The sequence below is a fragment of the Hippoglossus hippoglossus genome, chromosome 10 (assembly GCF_009819705.1).
Source record: "Hippoglossus hippoglossus isolate fHipHip1 chromosome 10, fHipHip1.pri, whole genome shotgun sequence".
In the NCBI taxonomy this organism is placed as follows: domain Eukaryota; kingdom Metazoa; phylum Chordata; class Actinopteri; order Pleuronectiformes; family Pleuronectidae; genus Hippoglossus; species Hippoglossus hippoglossus.
Genome location: NC_047160.1, coordinates 17,646,210 through 17,669,091, shown reverse-complemented (window position 1 = coordinate 17,669,091; position 22,882 = coordinate 17,646,210). Strand labels below are relative to the sequence as shown.

The 22,882-nt window shown below is 42.7% G+C and overlaps 1 protein-coding gene across 7 annotated transcripts in view; it reads left to right on the top strand.

The window, feature by feature from the left end:
• The window catches only part of dlg3 (discs, large homolog 3 (Drosophila)), a 76,339-nt gene that overhangs the window by 16,283 nt on the left and 37,174 nt on the right, over nt 1-22,882 (top strand). Inside the window, exon 1 of one of the 7 annotated variants that reach the window (XM_034597121.1) lies at nt 2,781-3,985. The exons of 4 other annotated variants lie outside the window; for them this stretch is intronic. In XM_034597121.1, the coding sequence (XP_034453012.1) occupies nt 3,617-3,985 (369 nt within the window). In that variant the 5' untranslated portion in view covers nt 2,781-3,616. Of the gene's footprint in view, nt 1-2,780; nt 3,986-22,882 lie in introns of those variants that run through there. 2 more of the 7 variants (XM_034597117.1, XM_034597119.1) reach the window with 2 other exon arrangements.

Sequence of the window (22,882 nt, the reverse complement as noted above, 5' to 3'; positions counted from 1 at the left end):
TTCTGCAGGATAGGAGCAGCGATTGAATTTGGTCCGAGTCAGAGTGTAATTACAAGCTAACACTTCAACAGACCCTGCTGTGCAGTGTTGTTTCACTCTTTGTGACAATAAGTTGTTTCAGTATTCAGACGAAAAAGGTTTTTCACTTTTCCCCGGGGGTGGAGCATCTTAGTGCACGTTTTATGTTCAGTCGTGGAGGTAAGATCATTTTCTGTCTCTGGTTTTAATGTGTAGCCACTAAACAAATGCCAGTAACCGAATATTGCTTCCTCTGCTTGGCACTGCATCACCCATGGTAAAATAATCTTATGTGGGTGACAGTTTTATTGTGTAATAAACTGCAGATTAAATCGACAATAACACGTGATCCAATACAAGGACATTGCGAGTGACACCCTCGGAAATGATTGTCTAATTGAGTCCCACCAAAAGTACACAGCCTCAATAACAGTTTTACGTAATCTTCACAGAAAGTGTGTATATTGCAGAGATTTAGAATTTGATTACACCCCCCAGTATTAGCTTGCTCTAACTGAAATGTTAACTCTCAAATAAGAAGCATTGCATTTCTTTAGTGATTAAAACCAAAAACAAACAAAAAAAACTGATGTCCATATTTACAAAATATGTATATGTATACCAGCACTACTGTAATATCTCTGCTGTAATTCCATTGTTTCATATTAACTTCCTGTATTCCACTTCCTGCTGCCCCCCCGATACATAAAACCAGCAAACGATTGGCTCTAAAAAGAATATTCAAATTTTTAGATATATATTATAGGTTATGTAACATTCAAAGGGAGAGGTTTCTTTTCCCCTAGAGTTACTAAACATGCCCACATACACAGTTCATATGCAGATGTGTTTGTACGCGCATGCTCAGCCGCACACACAGATGACATGTGTGTTCATTCATTCAGGTGATACCTCTTTGTCCATCTCTGCTGCCTTCACCATGTGTTCGTCATTCCCTCTTTTTTTCTATGCCGCCAGTATGTGATTTTTTTTTTTTTTTCAGCCTCCTGACTGCGCTGTGTTATAAATGCGATGTGGACAGTTTGTAAGAGAGACAGAGCGCGGCTCGGGGAAGGATGGTTGCAACATGTGCTCAGTCATGTGTGCTGTGATCAATATGCTTACATCGTCCTTTCAAGCCGCTGCCTCCAAGCCCCGCCCCGTCGCTCTGATTGGCTTCGGCAGGGTTTGTGGCTGCATCCTACAATGTAACTTGAGGCATTCAGTGGTTTTCTATAGTCTCTGTTTGAAAATGATCAAGTTTCTGCCCTTTTTTTTTATTTTGTGCTCGCAGCTTTGGCAATTCTCTGTAGGTTAGGGTGAAAGAATATTGTTATAATGGAGTGAGTTACTGTTGCATGTAATTAAGTGTGGCTGAGCCTGCTGTGTGTGCCTCCTGGTAGGCCGGCAACACAGTGCAGTGTGTGCCCTCGCCCCCAAATCCTGCTCCTTGATGTTTTTAATTAAAGGTACTATGTCTTATATGTAAATCAAATCACTGTAAAAGCCCTATTATTCACGTATGAGCACTGTCACGTGCAGACAATGTGCAAATCTCTCCCCCATGCAGACACACCCAGCTCCGCTCCCCGTCACATTTCATTAATAATGCATATATGCAGGTCCTTAATGGTGACACTATAAGATTCCTTTTAAAAAAGATCAACCTTCGCAGTCAGTGTCAGGATGTTTTTAATCTCAATCTAGAAATTCATAAACATGCTAAAGGGTTCACGCAGGCAGTCCCGTCGCATGACTGCAAATACAAACAGATACATGAAAGCCATATAGCCTCTGCTTCCGTCTCTTTTTTCCCCCTCACACATTCTCACTCTCAATCTCTTCCTCCACCCACTCGAAAAGCCCAAGCGTGTAATCTTGTTGGTTTCGTACACGTGTTGATGTCATCATTGTGAACATAAAAATATTTCCCCTGTGGTTCTTAAACAAGGCTTCGGCGCTTCACTATTCTCCCACTGAGCTTATTTTGACCCAAACTTGACAACAACATAATTCAGCAGCGTAGTGCTACTTTGCAAGTGGAGAAGAGGAAGGGGGGGGGGGGGGGGGGATGTAAAGTAATGCAGCGTGATTCAAACGCACCCCTGTGTTGATGACCAGGAGAGAAGGATTTTCATGTGCTGCACCTGCCTCCATTGTGAGATTATTTACAGATGTGTGCTGTGACACAGAGCCTGGGGGTTGCAAGTCACTAGCACAAGAGAGCTGTTAGGTCTGCAGCTGAACTAGAGATGACTGTGGAGGTGACCAGTGACCAGTCAGAGGCACGGGGGGGGGGGGCTCACTGTAAATTGGATTTTGGCTGCCGACTTGTTTGGTGGAAAACATGGATTAGACTCACACTCATTGGAGCGGGGTCAAGGTTTGACTGTGGACAATGACCTACCTTTTTTTTTTCTTTTTTTTTATAAGAATGTAAAAACTGACATATGCAATGTTTTTATTGCGGCTTTAAGAGTGAGGCAGTATTTTCACCCGAGGCAGGCAGCGGTGAGGCTTAGGTGCTGCGGCCCCTTTAAGAGAAGCCAGTGAAGCGCTCAGTCCTGTTGGTGCTGCTGCTGCTGATGGCAGCGCTGCCAGTTGATTGGCTGTGGCTGTCAGGACTGAGGTGCTAGAGGGATGCTGCTACATATCCCCTGTCCCTCCCTCCCTGCATCTCTCTCTCTCTCTCTCTCTCTCTCTCTCTCTCTCTCTCTCTCTCTCTCTCTCTCTCTCTCTCTCCCCCGCACTCGCTCGCTCTCCATCTCCCTCTTGCTCGCTCGCATCCCTCTGAATAATCCACATCTAGGGCAAGCTGGCTGAGGGGCGATCCAGAGCTCAGCTCCTCTCTGCAGGCTGAGAAAAGAGACAGAGGGAGAACGACAACGATTTTCAACGCAGGAGGAAAAACGTGATATTTTGACGGGAAGATACCAAGAATCAAGAGAGGAAGATTTTCATCAGCGGATATCATTTATTTATATATATATTGTTTATATATCTATATATATATATTTGTACACACACATATAGATATTTATATATATACCTTTATCTCTGTACATATCTGTATTTGTGCTCGTCTGTTTATATTAATATTTTTATATGTATTTGTGTGTGTAAATATATATGATATATAAGCAAGAGAATATATACATATATATACATATATATGTGTGTGTATATATATCTATATATATATATACATGAATTTATATGCGTATCACTGTGAACCAAGAGAAGCAAGAGGAAATTTCTATCATTGGGGCTGGTCTCTGATTGTGTGGTCGTATACAATATTTTGAATATTTCGTTTGATCTTCTACGTCAAGAGGACAAAGACTACGTGCCCATTTTGTATTTTGTTTTCCCGTTGCTGCTTTCCATTCCTCCTGATCTTTCTTTTTTCTACGTACGAGAGGAATAAAGCGGAGAGTGACTGGATTTGACAAAAAGGGAAAATCTGTAGAAATTCCTGTGATTAGTGTTATTTCCGTTGGCATTAGCGCTCTGTGAGCCGATCACAGCTGCTGTGTGAGATCTGAGGAGGCAGCAGCGACAGTGCCACGCCGCTCAGCTCAGCATCAGCCCAGCCAGCATGCACAAACACCACCACTGCTGTAAGTGCCCAGAATGTTATGAGGTGACCCGTATGGCTGCCCTGCGTAGGATGGACGCCCCGGCATATGGAGGAGACTGGCAGGCCGAGCCCTATGGATACCCGCCTGGGTATGGGGGAGGCCAGACCTTACCTCCCCCAGCTTCAGGGGGAGGTGGAAGCATGGGAGGAGGAGGGGGGACTTTGGGGAGAAGTAAGGGCAAGATTATGTCTAGTGGGGGCCCGGGAGGCCCCAACCCAAAGGGCCAATCCAAGGGAGGCCCCAAAGTAAACGGCAGCAACTCCAGTGGTGGACAAGCAGGATGGTGGCCTGAATGCACCTGTACCAACCGGGAGTGGTACGACCAGGTAACTCATCTTCCTCACTCTGTTAGATAAGCTCAGGGCTGTGGGGCCTGGCATGGGAGACTGGGATCAGATGGGCTGCTGCTGTAGTAAAGCAGAGACGATCATGTTTCAGCTGAGGCTGCTGCTTTATGGAGGAGGATTCATATTTAGTATTCACCCCAAGCCTTCCTTTCTCATGTTGGTGACTGTGGTTCTTCTACTGGAGAGGAGAACAGGACTGATCTAGTTCCACTGCACACGCATGGAGATGATCCTCATGTTTGGATTTGATGCAGATGACTAATGCTTATAGATTTAACACACCTAGTGTATGTCGTCAAAGACTTACGCTGATGCAGCTACCATAGGCCAAAATGGTGCATTTTCAGCCGCTGGAGCAGCAGCATTGAATGGCAGCTTGCTTTTATTTTGAGTTATCTGTCAAAGCTGTTTCTTCAACACTACAGACGGACTTTGTTAGGGATTGGATGTAAGAAATAGATTTCACAGACATCCAGTAATGGTAGGTTTGTGTCTCGTAGACTCACAGTGGTGGAAAAGATGATGAAATCAAAACCAGCTCCATTCTTATAAATTGCCATTGTTGTTTTTTGCGAAGCCGTTTTTCTCCAAAGCGTCACAGTATAAGGAATGTGTGGTCGGGAAAAGAGAGAATCAGCAGCAATGTGTCGCTGTCATACATGCCACACAGTGTGAATGAAACTGCCTCTTCACATGCGCTCCATTTTGTGCCTAATATCCCCATCTATTGACATGTATTTATAAATGACAGTTGATGTAAGGTCAGAACAGCTTCAGAAGCGCAGTCTTTAATTAAGCAAGGTGCACGTATGAGAGCATGAGCCGGGGTGGGGGAAGGGTGGCTTTGGTGAGAGAGAGATTCAAGGAACCGATCTCGCTGTGCATGAGTATGTGTCTATGTGGTCTCGTATTTGCAGCAAGTGGAGCCACTGCATTGTTTGTGCGTCCCCCCCCCCCCCCACACACGTTAATGTCTGATCGCGTTTTGAGTAAGAATTAGGAGGCAGCAGGAAGGAGGAAGGTGAGGAGAGGCACGGGGGTAAAATGGAGGCTGAGATTTCAGTGGCAGAGAGGAAGAGATCCCCCTGAGCTGAGCCCACATATGAGCCGCAACCCAGCTGATATTAGCAGATCACTACAGACAAGGGAAGGCTTTACCTTCGGAGAGGCAAAGAGAGAAAGACGCCGTCTTGACTCCTGTTCAAATCCGTCGCAAGCCATTTTCTAGTCAGCTGGATTCAGACCGGTCCAGCTTATTTCATGTTTCACACATTTGAAAGGCTCATGGCAGATGTGATTATGTAAGCAGTTATTGCTTACATGGAGATTCTATTCCTCATCAGTATTGAAACCTCATTGTTCTGATATCCATATTATATTTAGCCTCTGCTTCATGAAATATGTTCTCTCCCATTGCACCGTGATGCATGTCAGGATCTCATGTTGTGGACACATCACCATTATTGGTTCAACCACACTGTAGTATCCTATATACTATATACTTGCTCCTTTGCTGTATAATGCGAACGTGTGCCTCATAAAAAAAACCCTTTACAGTATAATATCCATCCTGGCATTCAGGATGTAGAATAAATTAAAGATCCAGTGATGTGATGAGCAGTGGATGATTGGTGATGGGGTGGGGGGGGGGCAGCTGTCAGTGGGGTGAAAATGCTAAGGTTGAAAAAGAGAGAAATAAGCCAATAAAGGCAGGCGGCGGGCCTGTGGAGGGGGAGGGGGTTACGTAAGAGGAGGCAGTTGGTGGTGCTGTCAGAGAGAGGAAGCAGAAGAGGCCCTGACACCGTGGACAAGCATCTGCCCCTCCGTGTCTTAAAACAGGCCTGTGAACGGCCACTATACGCTCGCCCTCTCCAATGCGAACGAGCCCATGGCACGGCATGGACGGAGAGACGCACCCCCCCCCCCCCCCCCCCCGCCTCCTTCCTCGCAGTCACCGTTGCTCATCCTTGGGTGGGAAATGTGAATGCTGCCCCTCCCCCCGCCACCTATACACAGCCGGGGAGCAGCGATCACACACGCCCCAAACACACACGTCTATTATCTTATAGCTCCTGTAAACACTGTTTTTTGGACGCAAGCACGATAATGGAAAGGCAATAACCTTGTGCAGTCATTCAGGATTTTCTGAGCTGGCTATTTTCTTGGCTGGATCATTGACATTTTCAAATGGCTCCTGTAGCCATGAACACTTCATGTATGTGCGAGGAAATCATTAGACACCCCAGGACATAACGATGCCATATTCGTAATTTTTTTCCCTCTGTCATGTATTTACTAAATGAGTGTGTGGCTATTGTCGAGGGCTCGCTAGCTTAATTATGAATGATTCCATTTGGGATTATGAGAACATTCTTTAAAACAAAAGCGTTTGAGTTTAAATCTGAGAAAAGTAGAGACCTCAGTCTACGGGGAGCTGCAGTCAGAAAGCTCCCTCTTCCCCCCGCGGGCTCCAATCTGTCTTTGTGTGTTCTCCAGCTCTGTCGCTATGATTAGCTTTAAATATTAATTGGATTTTTACTTTATTTATTAGCATCAAGATTCGGTCCAAAACACTGTGCCAGACCTGTGTAGGACAGGTCTTTGTAGTGGCAGTGGTGTTTCAAATTAATGCGCAGGGACGGTGGGCGTTAATGTCGAACACTCCCATAGGTGATTACAACTTGACAGCCTTCAGGCCTTGATCAGAAGTGTGTGTGAGTGTGTGTGTGTGTGAGAACATTTACAGTCACATTGATTTATCGTGTCGTTGCATTGTACTGTACATCTTTCTGATGAGATTTCCTTCACTTGGATTTGAGTTGCCGTTCCCGTATCAGAAACTCGTAGAGAATTGTCGGATGGGATTCAGATGTGTGTCCGGGTCCAAATGTCTTGAGCTGGATCTCCTCCTGTGATCTTGAAAGGCTCCGTCTAATACCTGGTATAGTCTAATCAGACTAAGGCTTTTTATATCTAGAAGAGACGTATGTGATCAGAAGGAAAGTGAACTCAGCAAATCCATACATTTCCTTTTCAAAAAGGTGACCTGAACGATAACAGCAAAATGGGTGTTGTATTCATTACACCCACAGAGGCAGTTCCTGTCAGCGCATTCAATCCAGCGTGATGCATAATTACTGCAAGGTTGTTTTTGAGTGTGGAGTAAGACGAACAGATTTGCATATGTTGTGCGTAACATCACGCATCAGAGCTCTGAAAGGCAGTCGACGTGGATTAAGATACAAACAAAAGAGTTGGAAGTTGAGAGAAAACATAAATACAGACGAACCTTTCTCGGTTACTATCATTTTCCTACACCACTGATGAGTAGGTGACTTATGTTGTCTGTGCATTTCTGTGTTAAGTTGTGTTTTGCGAGAATTAGCAGCACGTTTATCTATTCGGTCGTGTTAAATGTTTGCTCCAAAAAGCGTATTGATATTTTTTCCTAACTGGCTTGTGTTGTGCCCATTTGCATTTAACTTAGTGCAAATTGAGCTCTCAGGGCCACCGCACTCCGTAAACACTTCAAGTTCCCATCACTGTTTGATCATGATATGGTATTGAAGTGGTTCAGTGGTTAAGCGGTTTAAGAATGTGCCTTTCTGACAAATAGTAAACTTGAAATCATTCTCAAAGTCATTTCTCAGTCCTCTGTGTCATTAGTTATGTTCTTTGCAAATAATTTGAAAATATAGACATCCCCAAAAAAACTGTGAAAAGACACTTCTTTTACTGTCTACTCTCCTTTCGTCAGCGAGGAGAGAGTATGTCTGACATCATTCTTTGACATTTGATCTGAGGACCCGGCTCTTCCGTGCGGTCGCTGCTCGTCTCACACTCATCCAGACAATCGTTTTCAAAACACAATGAGAGGCAGAATAAAGGCTGACACAGCGACATGTTCAAGTTTGTCTACACTGTAGCTTAAACAACGTGTATCTATTGTGAATATACACAATTCCTGTTTAACCTTTAGTGAGGTGTACATGCTTCTAGGATTTTGGATTTCTGTGAAACCATTAAACCAGGTGATTTGATGGCATTAAAGAGCAGCGTGCTCATGTGGAGACGCTCAGCCGAACACATGGTTCCTTCAGAAGGAGACGATAACGCTTCTCAGGTTCCTCGCTGTTGTTCAGGAGACCGTATGTATTTAGCTCTCATGTCACTTTCGCAGAAAACTGTTGTTCAAACAACATCATAATTCAATTATGGGCAAACAGGTTAATTCTTTGTTTGGTCCTAAGATGTTGGGGGTGGGGTGCAGAGTTGTTCACGTAACCACAGACATAATGATGGACGTTAGCCATTACTGAGTGTTCTTTCAAACTGTGCATCGCAGGCTCAAAACATTTAGCCACAGTGAGCGGCGATGACGATGTGAACAGCTCTGCAGTGGTTTCATGAACTCAGGTCGTTTCAGTCACAATGTAGAAGAGCAATAGTGGATTTTTATAGAAGATTTGCTTCACGAACTTAACTCTCATATGACCTGCATGTGCTAACTGTCACATCCAGTTCAGTGTAGTTTCTCCATAATGGTAATGAGCCTCAACAAGTTTAAGGCATGTTGAAGAGCTGCAGGCCATAAGGAAGCAATAAGATCAGCCGATGTTTTTAAAATAGTTTCAAAATGGCTGCAATATGTGATATAAATGTGCACATTTGATTTGCTGCACCAAACTTTAGGTTCAGTACAAGAAGAGGAGCAGCAGGTTCTGTTTCTGCTGTTTAATGTGCCACCCTTCCTTAGTCAGGTGTCAGTGAGTAAATCCACTTGTCAGGTAACTCAATGTGTTTCGGTAAATGTGTGTAAGAAAAATGACAATTGTTGCAGCGCAGATGATAATTCATCTCTTCACAATCTAACTATTAAGCGGTTTTGGTGTTTGCTGAAACACTTTTTGGAAAAAAACTGTAATTCAGCTTTTCAAACCACTGCAGAAATTATGATTCAGATGCCAAACGCTCGCTTTTCACTGATCTCATACAAATTCAGAGCACATGCTGTAATTTAATTTTCTGTTCAGTTGTCTTTTAGCAAATCTCCTACATCATATCTTCCCTTGTGCGCCTGCCTGTCTCACTGTCTTTCACTCACACACACACACACACACACACACACACACACACACACACACACACACACACACACACACACACACACACACACACACACACACACACACACACACACACACACACACACACACATATGTACAATATAAGCAAACACACTTAAGCCGTACACAGAACTTTGCTCAAAAACAAAGTGCTCCTAACCTATGAGAATGTAGGGTAAAGAGAGGATAGTGAATCATGGGTAAATGCACTATGAAACAAGGGAGACAAGGTGCACTGCAATATTTATGTGCACTTTGACAAAAGTTGGCCTTTTTTACGATGCGCGAGCGGGAAGGGACGGAGTGCCTGAGAAAAGTCAGATGCTGCGGAAGAGACTTTGACAAGCGAGCCGCCATTATGGGGGCTGAGAAGTTTGATCTGTGATGAAGACCCAGGACCCGAGCCGCGCTGATTCCCACCTCCTACTCTTCCTCTGAAAGCCTCCGCTCGACAGCTGCGCCGCTCTTTACCTTTGCATCGCGTTCACAGACTGAATCTGCTCCTATTGTTTCAACATGGAGGTCCCCTGTGAAATGCTGGATTCGCTGGAATGTGTTGCCGCCTCTGCCAAAGCAGATTTAATGCTCATCAAGCTGTTTATTCATTACTGCAGTTTGGCTACAGCTACGTGATGTATAAATATATATGTAGAGGCCTTTTGTACAGTGTTACAGGTGCAGTAGCCTGAAGCTGCAGATCCTGTGTGTGGAGTTGTGTGTCCTCCTGGAAGCCGAGGCTGCCATGCCCCTGTGATCCATATGGTCATTGTCAGAGGCCCTGCCAGAGATCAGACCCATATCAGTTCGCCTGTTCTGCCCCCTCTCTCAGGCTCTCGCTGCCAGCCAGGGGAGGAGAGGAGAGAAGGGAGGAGAAGGGAGGGGAATGCTGTTTGTTTGTTTGCTTGTCTGCTTTGTTTTATTTAGGGGTTTTTGCTGATCACAGTAGCGACTGGCCTAGAAAAGTGACTGTGCTGCGCAGGGCAAAGTGGACCACTGAATCAGCGATGGAAGCGTCAGATTTTCTGTCGGTGAGAGAGAGAGAGAAGCGAGGGACGTGCGGGGCCTTTGATTAAACGCTCTACCACTGTTGCTGTTGATTAGAAGAATCAGACATTAGTGCGCGATGGTTTGTATCTACACATATGAGAGCTTTTTCCTCGGTTGTGCGAGACTCGTTTCAGCAGGATCGCTCTGGCATCCTCTGCACGGTGCACCGGCTCCATCACCCACATGCTACCATGGAAAATGTGTGTGTCCAATCAATACCAGTGAAGAGCTAGTCCCTAAGTCTTCTGACTCCTCTTCATTTTTGTGGGGGAGTGTGGGCGCTTTCAACAGCGCTTCGGCTTTTATTGCTTTTATTCAACCACCACATCAGCTGTTATTTTGGTGATACTTTACAACAAGGTACACACAATACTCGAGAAGGAGTCAGCACCACAGAAACAGGAGCTGACTGCTCATAAATCATTTTAAATAAATGATTTCGTATTTGATAAGTACAAGTTACCTTAGAACAGACGGGTAGAGTCGATATATTATTACATAATCTTTATAATAAGATTTTAGAAATATTCCATTTTTATAAGCATCACATTTTCTTCACTGTTTGTTGCTGAAATGTGGACCAATGCATTTAGTATTGTGTAACATTTCGTATAAGCAATTCCCATAGTACAACATTGTGTCATGATTACCTACCTTCTCTAATCAACAGTCATTTCCTTTGTGCAGTTTTTGAATTTGCTTTTAAGCTACTGTCAATGAAATCCATCACATACATTTTAATTTGAAACAACTGCAGAGGAAGTGTAGTAACTTAAGTGTAAAAATTATTAGAAGTAGTGAATGAAAGGGAAACGCTCAGAAACCTACATTATTACAGGTTCTTCACACAAGCTATAGGAGAACAGGTTATTCAATCTGTCTTCTGTGTTTTTACTAAACCTTGACTTCTCTGTGCTGAGTAACTATAATTTGAGACTTGACCTTTATTTGAATATTTGTTTTACAGTAAACTCAGAGCATTGACACCATATTGTTTGGCTACTGTCTTCTGACTAGATGCTGCAAGCTGACTGCTGAAGTCATTTCACTGAAGACATTGTGACATGTCACAATAGGAAAAGCACAGGTGTAAATCATGAAATGAATGATGGCTGAATTTCAATAATTAGACTCCTGGTATTGTTGCTGCTGACTCACTGTCTCACTGTGTAACTTACCAGGACAAGTAAATTTCATTTTTTGTCAGTACAGCAAAATGATTGAGGTTGGAAATGTGTGAGCTTTAAGGTTGATCACTCAGATTTAATTAGCAGGCAGCAGCTTCACAACAGTTGGTCACTCATGAGAAAGAGCCCTCTGCTCATTAGTGGAAACATTTCTTGAGCAAATGAATGTAAAAAACATAATTTACGCCATTTACACAGCCTGTTCAAGGCGTCTTTATACTGTTATGTGTAGAGTACAGATGTAATGGCTTGACATTGTTGTTGGCAAACCGACACACTGGCTCTAGAGAGAGAATTTAACATGTTTGTGTTACCTGAAGGCCACCGTAGTTTCTCCAACACGCTGGGAAAGGTTTATTTTTTAGGCGAGAGAGTTCAGTTGTTTGAAAGATGCAACTTTACCTCTAGATGCCACTAAAAGCTACACACTGAAGCTTTAACTATTGATTTATTCGAAATGATGCATTTGTTTGTCATCATTCATTCATTGGTATCTACACAACAACATTTGTGATAGTCGTGTTGAAACTATTTTGGCCTGTACACACACTATCCAAGTTCTATTCAATTCTATTCATTGCAGGAAATCACATGAGCGCTGATTAGTGACTGGTTACCTCGTTATTCAGGTTATTCATCATCCAGATAAGCTAAAAGAATATTCTTTGTCTGTGTGTGTGTGTGGGAGACATTTGGCGAATCGGTGCGTTTCTTACCATGTGTAGCTGCTCTGAGTGCCATCTCTGTCTAATGCATTATCCAAGCAGCCCTTCAGCCATTTGGTCTGGCCTCTCGTGTGTGTTTGTGTGTGCCTGCGTGTGTATGTGTGTGTGTGTGTGTGTGTGTTGTTTGTCAGTGTTCTTCATTTCTGTCGTCCCCCCCCTCCTGTCGTCTTCTGCTGCTCTTCTCCTCCTCCGCTCTTTCTTTTTTCATGCATAGTACGAATCAAAGGCTTCATTTCCAGGTGTAGAGCAGTGTTCAGAGAGGATGCAGCAGCAGCAGCAGCAGCAAACAACTCCAGGCCTGCGCTTCAGTATGATTAGTTTAATTTAATATCATATGCACATGCAGTTCTTCACAGGAATACCACATCAGTGCCTCGTAAATCATTGTTTAAAGCTGACTGTGTTTTAGAGCAGGATCTCTGTTGAATAACAATTTACTTCTAATAGTTTGACTAAAACACAATTTAATTCATATATTATGGATGTTTTTGTGCTATAATCAGAAGCTGTTCCTTACCAACAACCGTTACCATCTGTTTTTTGCAATCTACATCTTATATTTAAACTTTTTCTCATCATCCTGTTACAGGGGCATTTAATTGTGCACATTTGTGGTTGTGGGGACTTTACTTGACATACAGTATCTATAACCTGGAGTTTGCAGTGTAAAATAATTGTACTGTGTTTTTAACATGACTAGCAAAAACAAAAATAGGTATACTTAAAATCTTTTATTGTCTCCATGATTATGCTTGTTGGTAATATGTTAACCAATAAGAATGATGGCCAGTATTTGGGCTGGGTGATAAAACAATATCAATAATTATCCCAGTGTAATTTTCATCAATAGCAATATAGCAGAGGTTCAATATATATATCCATAAAATGCCTATAAATTGTGCAAACACAGTGAGGAGGTTCAACACATCATTGATCAACCTCAGATTTGTAAAATGTTTGAAACCACAACCTTCACTCAGGAGCAAATATCAGACAGTGAACTTAATGGAAATAATAATGTGACAATCATTGTGATAATTATCGATATGATATTTTAATCTCGATATGATTTTTGGGCCGTATCGCCCCGTCCTAGCCGGTACAGACATACAGTATATTGTGACAGCATATGTTTGGCTCACATGGACTTCCTGTCCCCACCCCCCACCGAGCTGACAAGATGAGAGGCCTGGTTACGTTATCCAGACATATGTCTCCTGAATGTCCGCAGAAGCACCGACGATCTTTAAACACATCCCTCCGTTAATTATCCGTCATTATTTTCTATCAGTGAGACTCAACCCCATCTACCCGCCGAGTTTGCCAAAGCAGGAGCACGCACCTCAATCTCGGAGGCAGAGAGCGATGAAGAAGAGAGAGAGAGAGAGAGAGCGTGCCCTCACTGTGTCGTGGATATAAACAACACGAGCAATCCCAGCTTAATATCATACATCTTATTACACTGTTCATCGTACATCTCTGCCCTGAAATAGCTTTTATGGATTTATTGCGGGTTTTTTCCCTCTGTGCATCCGTGCTCGTGTGTTAAGGTGTCGTCAAAATGTGACACAACCTTCCCCAGTACAAGTCAGATCCAAATTAAGTTTTTAAAAGCTCTTATGTAGCATAAACAAAAGAGCATTAAGGACATGGTGTGTGTGATGTTTTTAAAGCTACAGTTTGAGTTCATGGTCTCCTGCCACATGGAACTTCCCTCGTCGCTCGTGTTGTTATCTTTATATTTGGATATTATGTATTAGCTGTTGTGATCGTCTAGGTTTGCAGTCAAAGACCTTTTCCCTGATTGCCTTGACATTAACACCGTACGTTCCTGCCGCACTGGAAAGCTGATTAAATATTCCTCAACTCATCATTAAAACTATGATATTCATACAGAATCAGAGAGCAGTATGTTAATGTAACAAATATGATTTGAAATTGCAATCTCTTTTATGAGATTCAGTTCATGTATCGAGTGAATAACTAAATAAGTGTGACAGTTATGTGGGAACAAATAAATCTCCGGCATTTTGAACCGACCATGAGTCAGGTGTCAAAGCAAGGCCTGATGGGTTTTATGGAAAGGTTTTTGAAAGGTTGCTTCACACTTCACACCCATAAACTACAATATTACACAAACTGTTATATTAGTCATTTAGTAAATTTTCTAATTTGTAATTATTTGCTAAAACTAAACCTGCATTTTACCCATCCAATCTGTACCTCTTATCCTTTATAATCCTGGAGCCAATCTCATCTGACACAGGTCAAATCAAAACCATTCACCTTCACACCTACTGTCAATTGAGAGTCTCCAAACACCCTAACCCCCCCCAGACCGCATGTCTGTGGACTGTGGGAGGAGGCCGGAGAAAACCCAAGCAGACACGGAGAGAACATACAAACTTCACACAGAAAGACCCCCGGGCCGAAACCAGGATTTAAATAAAAAAAACGTCTTGCTGTTATGGACTAGCTAACCACTGCACCACTGTGTCATCCCAATAGCTGTGGATAGTGGGGTCCTGAAAGCTTCAGAGGCATTTAGACAATATTTGACATAAATACTCTAAAAAGGTTGTTTGCATTTCAGCCCTTTTTCGTTCCCAAAACCTGATTTATATACTCTAGATTATACACATTATTATATCCACAAATATATATTGGTTTATACTACTTTGTAGAGACACTGCTTCCCCTTCTCTTCCAGTGCTGTGAAACATTTATTTGCAAGATGAATCGAACTAATAGCACCATTTTCTGTTTGGTTGAGAAGTGCAGCTTTTTGTCATTCAGCACAGACAGGTGTAGAGCTGCCTTTGAGCTGAAGACCAACAAGCTGAGACGTGTGGGGAAACAACAAAGGAGACAATTGTGTTTAACTGTGCTTCACCTGCCAGCTGGAAATTAATCGAACACATTATTATGAAATGCCAGTGTCACGTCTGCCTCGGCCCCAAACACGAGGAGGAGGAGGGGGAGTTGTTCTCTGATTAAAGCTGGAGATGCCTTTCTTTCCCACACTGTTCTCTTCCGGGTGTAGCAGGGCTGGATGTACACAATTACACACAACACACATTAAACAGAAACATTACAGCCTTGTCTTCCTCTTTGATCACACAGATGAACTTATACTTTACAGTTTAACGAACTGAGCGTCCATATGGCAAATATATCACTCTGCATTTTGTGGAAGCCGACACATAGGAAGGTTATGCTCCAGCACAGGCCGTCCAAGTTTAACAGACACTTAAACATCATATTAAGAAACATTCGATGACAGAAAAGCTCTAAAGCAACCAGGAGCTACTGACAACTTTTAAGGTGGAATAATTTTACTCAGTGCATGAGTTGACAATGGGAATCAGTTGATTTACCTTAAAGCTTGGGTATAGGTTACATACTTCTGGCATTATCGAGCAATAATTCCATTGTCACCTTTCAGCGTAATGTAAATCAAGTGATCAGAAAACTAGATTCCTGCACTTCCTCTTGGATCTGTTTCAAGCCACGGGGAAATCTGCCCCATGATGGGAGTCTTTGACCAGTCACAGGGCAGTTCAGATAGGGCGCTGTGGGTTGTTCTATAGCAGCTGTGCATGCACATCCCTCCAGTGAAAGGTCTTCCCTCAATCAATGGTTTGAAACCCTAGACCAAAGGTCCCCATTCCAGCATTGGCAACAACTGCCAGTTCTAAAAGGGAAGTTTGAATTATTCAATAAAGAGTCTAAATAAGATTTGGACATTAAACACAATAAAACATACCTGGGTCATACGTAGCATATGAAGCCTATGCATCTGCCCGTGCTCATGTGGTGGGAGATTTTTCTAGCGATTCCCACCCAATGCTGCTTTAAAAGGCAATATGACAACTTTGTTTTTCTCAATCACGTTTAATCATGATCAATGACATTTTATGATTGGATTGTATTTGTGCAAAATGCTAATATTTGATTTTCTCACTCAAAAATCGTTTTCCTCTGTGCTCTAGCAGCATAACATGTATATATTTGCTGTCTTCACCTCCATTAAATGAAAGAAACCCTTCATATCTGCATGCATGGAAGAGGTAGAGAACATCAGACTTTTATTTGACAGAGGTCAAATAAAACCAGTGGCATCAATGAGGAAGAATATACTGAACATTTTGCAGTGTGCAGATTGCAGATGCATTAAATGCACATGTTTTGTTGTTATTTTGACGAATGAAAAATAATCCAGCTAGCATTGTGCTGTGTAGCATTATGTCTTCCTGCCCTCTGATGTGTATGATACCGATCGCAATATGTGATGTGGAGAAAAAAAAAAAAAAACCTCAGTCCTGTGTTCAGATCGTCGAGGACGGCAGCGCCACCGACCCCTCCCCCGATGTGAACCAGCGAGTGTCTTTTCAGTTGTGTCAGTTTGTGCTGTGATGATGCAAGAGAGGAGGGGATTCAAGGGAAGGAGATTAAGCGAGGAGAGGGCCAGAGATAGAGAGATGCGTAGGGAATGGAGGGAGAGAAAGAGGTGAAGAAATGAGAGGTGTGGCATAGAGAAAGGGATGAAAGGGGGTCGAAGGCGGCGAGGAAGAGCGATGGGAAGGGATGGGGGTTGGGGGGCGAAGAGGAAAGCGGAGGGGAGCCTGTGCTCAGACACAGCCCTGTGTGTTGCCATGGTGCAGGCTCAGTCAGAGCTGCACAGTAGCTTTTGCTGCTCAGCTAGCTAATTACCCTCAGACTGCAACGTTGATACGCAGGCGGCCGAAGCCTTCTGGATTTCCAGGAGCTGCACTGACACAGTCAAGTGCGAATCAGAGAAACATTTACTGCGTGTCTGCAATGAGGAGGAACTCCCGCGAGGATGCAATGCAGAAACATGCAGCGGTGAGCAGCAGCATTATTGAACACTGTAGTGGTGCTCTGCTGTGTCAGCCATGCCACTTGTGTAATATAAAGAGCTCTTCCAGCGCGGGGCTTCATTGTCCGCAGACCGCTGCCGCTTACCCAGAGCCTGCAGATCCTGATCAGCCTGCTTATAAAACCCAATATGGGCCATTGTGGATTAATATTCACCATTAAAATTTCCAATTATGTAATCAGCCAAATCCAAGCCCTGCATATGCTCACTAGAATATCTCAGCAGGCAGGAGTGAGGGAGGGGTCTGAACGAGAGGAGCGATTCAACGACAGACGAGAATTCAAGAAAATTAGCGTTTTTATTTGGGCAAACATCCGTGTGCTGAATAAATTTAGTGCTTTTATTAGCACCACAGTATTGTTGAGAGTAATCAAGTCTGAATGAATCCAAATGTGGATGTTTGGTCATTTTGAAGCTTCTGGAGATTAGAAGTGAAATGTGTCGTTTAGTAAATGCAAACTCGTAGCACGGATATTTGATGTATTTCTCCTGTCTTATTGCAGTGATTCAATCTGACTGTGATAATGTGACGAAACACTTCATCTATATGTGGAAGTGCAGATAAATCCTCAGTGACTCTGAATCACTACCTCAATTAGAATATTGTTGTATTTTTTTTAGCCAAATCTCAACACAACACGCAGACGTTTGTTGAATAAATGGTGAAACAGCTGCTTTAAATTCTCTTCAGTTGAGTCTGATGCATCAAAAATGATTTCCTCATTGACATTTTGATTCAGAACTACTATACTGCTCCCAAGAGATATTTTAAAATATATGTATTTTTGTCAAAAGATGCCTGTTATAATTTTCATAGTCTCGATTTTTCTTGTAATTTTTTACCTGATCCAACAAACAGTCCAAAAGCAAAAGTTGTTTATTTAGAGAAGTTGAGAAATATGTTTTTTGTGTGAGATCTATACCACATTCATCTGTCTAATCTGCTCATCTGCTAAAAATGAAGCTGCAACCAGAGGACAGTTATTATCATAAAAAGTGGAAGCAGCTGAAGATCATGAGAGCGGCATCAACCCTCTTATTTATTAACCTTTGGCATGAAAGAAAATAAGTATAACAAGTCAAATTATTCTTTTCTGTTGCATTTCAGCTTCAGGGAGATTTTTAATATCGAGTGATATTATTGTTTGTATTGATACGTGCTGAAATAGAAAGCTTTTGTTTATCTTGCTGCACATCTACAGTCCCTAGACTCTGATCAACAGTGTAGTGAGTGGCTGGTGAACAGTGTTTCCTCACAGGAACCCTTGTGTTTCAGCCTTAAAGGTTTGTGTGTCTTCAGATCAGCGTTTGGTTCATCTCTTCAGTCGGATACAATGGCCACTCTGATGAAAGCCGAGACGTGTCCTTTAGGGACAGTGTCCCTGAACGTGACCTGAGGTGGGCAGAGAAGAAAGAGCAAACCTGGACCCTCGACGGGAGGCAGATTGATTTGCCGATCACCAAAGTGCTACAAACGATTTAAACAATGCCCTTTTTTTTTCTGCTCTTCTGTTTGGCGCCAAATGCATCAGCATATGGATAAATATTCACGTTTTGTTGCGTCGCCCTTTGTGCTGCTTACTGTAATTCTTCATCACTTTCAACACCTACACTTATTGTGAGCCAAAACTCAAGTGAGGGTAGTGAATGGAGATATGTGAATATGTGGGCATTCCCGAGTGGAGCTTATAGAACAGCGTGAAAGCTCAACCATGACGGGAGGATCTGTGCTGTATGTGGAGCGGTGCAGGCCGGCTCCTCTGGAAGGTGGGGACGAATGGTTTTCATTGGACTACCAGGTCAAAGTTGTTCCCTTGTTATTTTCACTAGGTTATTTTTACAGTGGATCTCTAAGTACTCTGTGTTTGATCCTTGTAGTTGTATCACTGTCTCATGATTTTGATTTGTGAAGTAAACAAAGAGCTGAAACATTCAAGTCATATTTTACAAAAATCAGTGTGTAAGCGGAGGATTGTGGCGTAAGAGGCAGGACCAGGGGATGCAACATTTTTTCTCGACATTATTTCCTCTTGTCAGATTGGTTTGAAGAACATCTTTGACCTGGGGGAGAGTGTTTGAGACATCACTGGGTCCATGGAGCAGAATTACAGTCTAATGTTCCCTATTAACAGAAAAAGAAAAAGTCCAGGATTGGAAAGATCTGATTGCAGCTCAGAAAATTGTGTTGTGGGGCGCTCAGGAAATGAAGGAGGATAATGACGGTGAAAGAAAAAGGTGAATGAGAGCAGAGTGCTATCATTGAAAAAGAACCTGAGGACGATCCGGTTTTCCGGTCGTGAGTTTGTTCATTTTTATGTGGATTTCTTTTGGCAGCAGTGAGACAGTTTTATGAAAATAAGTTTTGGATGTAGCGATTTGCTTTCTGTCCGGGGCACAGTCTCACACACGTGAGTGAGAAACGAATATCGTGGGTCAAAGTTCACCTCCACGTGAAGCCGCACTGCAATTTGCTGTCGGAATCAAATATTTTTTCAGTCACACAGACTGGAAGTGAACGAACTGGAGGTTTGCCATTGAAACATGACTGGGCCCTCAGATGAAAAAACTGATTCCACTCTCATCTCTGTCTGTTAAACACTACATACGTTCTCTTTTGGCCTGGCAGCTGCTGTCTTCCAAGAACCACACATAACCTCATAACATGGGAAATAAATGTGGGTTTCTGTTCAAACTAAACTCACAAGATTGTTATATGAGTCAGAGGCATGCTAGCCCTTCCCCCCTGTTTCCAGTCAGTATGCTAAGCTAAGCTAACTGTCTGCATGCTGTGGTTGGTCAAACTCTCTAAAGCAAATAAGTGATTTGATAAATTTAATGTTTAGTGTCTGTGTATAGGTTGGAAATGTGATTTTTTTTTTTAGGACTCCAAGAGACTAAGATGTTAAGAGATGATGTACTTGTGACTGTAGTTTTTTTAAACGGTTTTAAAGCTGTTTTCTCAATCACTAATGATGCATTCAAGTTAAGTCAGCTTAATTTTAAGTGCCTCCAAAACCTTCATGTTGGGCTTTTTAAAAACTGAACAATATATGTTACCCTCTAGGCCCCTGGATTACAGTGTTGTTACCTGTGTTGGTTAGTAAAGTGAAATGTCTCAGATTATCCTGTCAAAATGAGACCGTTACCCTGACAACACCATCAGCGTCTTCACAGCGTCACAGGGAGAAAACAGCCGACTTAAAAAACTGGGATGAATTCAAAAGAGTAAATCTAAAGGAATCACTTCCTTTATAATGACGCCGCAGCAGCTGAATAATAGTTGTCTGAGGAGGCAACGTGACAGTGGTGGAAGAAGCATCAAAATGGCAGCTCTCAGTTCTGTGTGTGTGTGTGTCTGTGTGTGTGTGTGGACATGCACTGTTACCGGTATAGTCAGAGCATAGGATCCAAAACACCAGAGAGAGGAACAAGCTCCGCAGCTCTCTCAGCTTAGCAACAAGGGGTAGCAACTAGTCAAGAGCTGTGAGGTAACATGCTGCAGTGACCTCTGATGTAGAGGAAGTAGTGGGGGCGGGATCATGGGAAGCATACTGATGACACTCGCACTCGACAGGCTTCCTTTAGTGCGCAGCCTCGCCGTAGCACGTGCGCTAACTTTCATCATATAGCCGGGGCAATGTGGTTGAGCCTCCTGGTGTCGGCGACGTGATCGTGACACTGTAATGACTAATGTAAACGAAAAATACAGTAATTGACATGTATCAATATATCAACAACATGATTACTAGCATTTGACTGTGGCCATGAGGGGACACCTGTAAGAAATAACACTGAGACTTCTGATGTTCCTTTACATACATGTACAGTTCAAAGAGAAGAATAGTGATAAAACTGGTTGTATTTTTATGTTTCTATTCATATTTTGATTGAGTCAATTAATCTAATTAGTTAATTATTTGTTTGTTATATTTCTTGTTTGCTTTTGTTGAAGTGTCTTTGAATTTTTTTAAAAAGCTTATTAGTAGTAGTAGTAGTACTATTAAGTAATCTATCAAGTTACACATGATGCATTCTCTGGTTTCAGCTTCTAAATTCAACAGTTTAACACTTTTGTTATTCGCATCTTCATAAACTGGCTGTTGGTCAGAATAGGACATTTAAAACTTCTGGCTCTGGAAATCTCTTTCACAATGTTTTGAGATTTTATGTATAAAATCATTACTTTAACAAAATAAAATGGAATTAAGGTGCAACCCTGGATAAGAGCAGGAATCTATTTTCTGTTGCAGTATAAATCTTGTTTTCTGAAATTCGGAAGCAGGTTTTGTAACAGGGTAATCACACAATTTTACTTTTAGTACAGTTCACCATGACCGCAGTGTTGTCATGGAAATAGAGAGAATTATCACAAGGGTATTTTTAAGTCAATATACTGTATATTAATAAACAGCCAATGCACACAAAATGACAGAAAATACTTAAATTGATGATTATACTGTGATCTATTATATTATGTTATGAGACCAAACTCTTGATGCATGTAAAACAAAAGCATAAATAACAAAAATTCAAGCTTCAAAATGCATGGAATCATTGATCTGAACGTTATGATAAAATCACATAATAATTTTACTTCAAAATATCATCATACTGTTAGAGCGTGAACAGCTCAGGTGTGTTTACTAAACACATCAGTAATGGTTCTGTTTTATTCACAGACACTCGATGTGTCCACATGCATCAGCGACCCAGTCGTGTTCAGACCCGATCAGGTGTCGACAGACCTGCAGAAAGTTCTCTGTAGCAACACTGAATATTTGTTAGGCTGAGTACGTCTCCCTCTGTAGCCGAGTTTGTGAAGGTCAAACTGGCCAGCTCTCTCATTTGGAGCTGCTCGGCATGACAGAGAGGTAAGCCAGAGCATGCTTTCGTAATATTACATAAAGATGAGGCAGGGCGCGCTGCCGACAGCTGTGAGCGAGCTATTAATTATGGTTTCATGAGTGTTCGTCTGCGGCGTGCGTGTGTCGGGAGGACGGAGACATGGTCACAATGCTCAATCATAGCCGTCAAATCAGAAAACTTTGAGCTTTAATGGGGTTTCCTTTATTCTATCTCGTTATCCGCCTTTGTTCCAAAGAATGCAACATTGAGCTTCGATGGCGCCTGCGAGTAAATCATCTCTGGCCGTCATGTGTTCATCCTGTTTAGCTCCCATCTGTCGCTTCTTCTCTCACCTTGCTTTTCTCCTTCCCGCTTCCCCCCAGCACCGGGGCCACAGTGTGAATAAGATGTTGGGTGCATGGTAATTGAGTAGGTATTGATTGGACTGCAGCGTGGCCTACGAGAGGCCAATTGGAGCCGGAGCATCAGAGCAGCACCGCTGACTGCGTCTCTCATCCCACATTCTGCAGGAAAACATAAACGCAGTACCACAAGCGGCATCGGAAAAATGAAGGAACGTTTCATATTTAGATAGCCTGAGGATGTCGTAGCACGCCTTGTTCTCCTATCTGCTGTAAGCTCTGACTTTAGGACCAGGGAGAGCCTCCTTTAGCTTTACCTATATGATTTGACTGACTGGGTGCCTCATCTGAGCGGGGCTGACTGTCATATTTCACTGCGATGTCACCTCTGGAGAATGAGCTGTCATGTCGGTGTGCCTTGTCGGGAGAGGAGCTGATGTGGAAATGTTTGCTAAGGAGGAAGGGGATATTGCCCTGTCAGCATGCCGTCACCGTGCACATGCTGAACCCTGTTGTTCTTCCCCCTGCGCTCGACCTGCCAGGAAGACGAGGTTCTGAAAACACAAAACAAGAATAGGTGACTGGTGAAGAAGAGGGCTTAACTTTCCTCCTTGTCTTTTTCTTGTTTCCTATAGCTGTGACGTTATTGTCATCAGCAGGGATGTAGAGGTGAACAGGTCACGC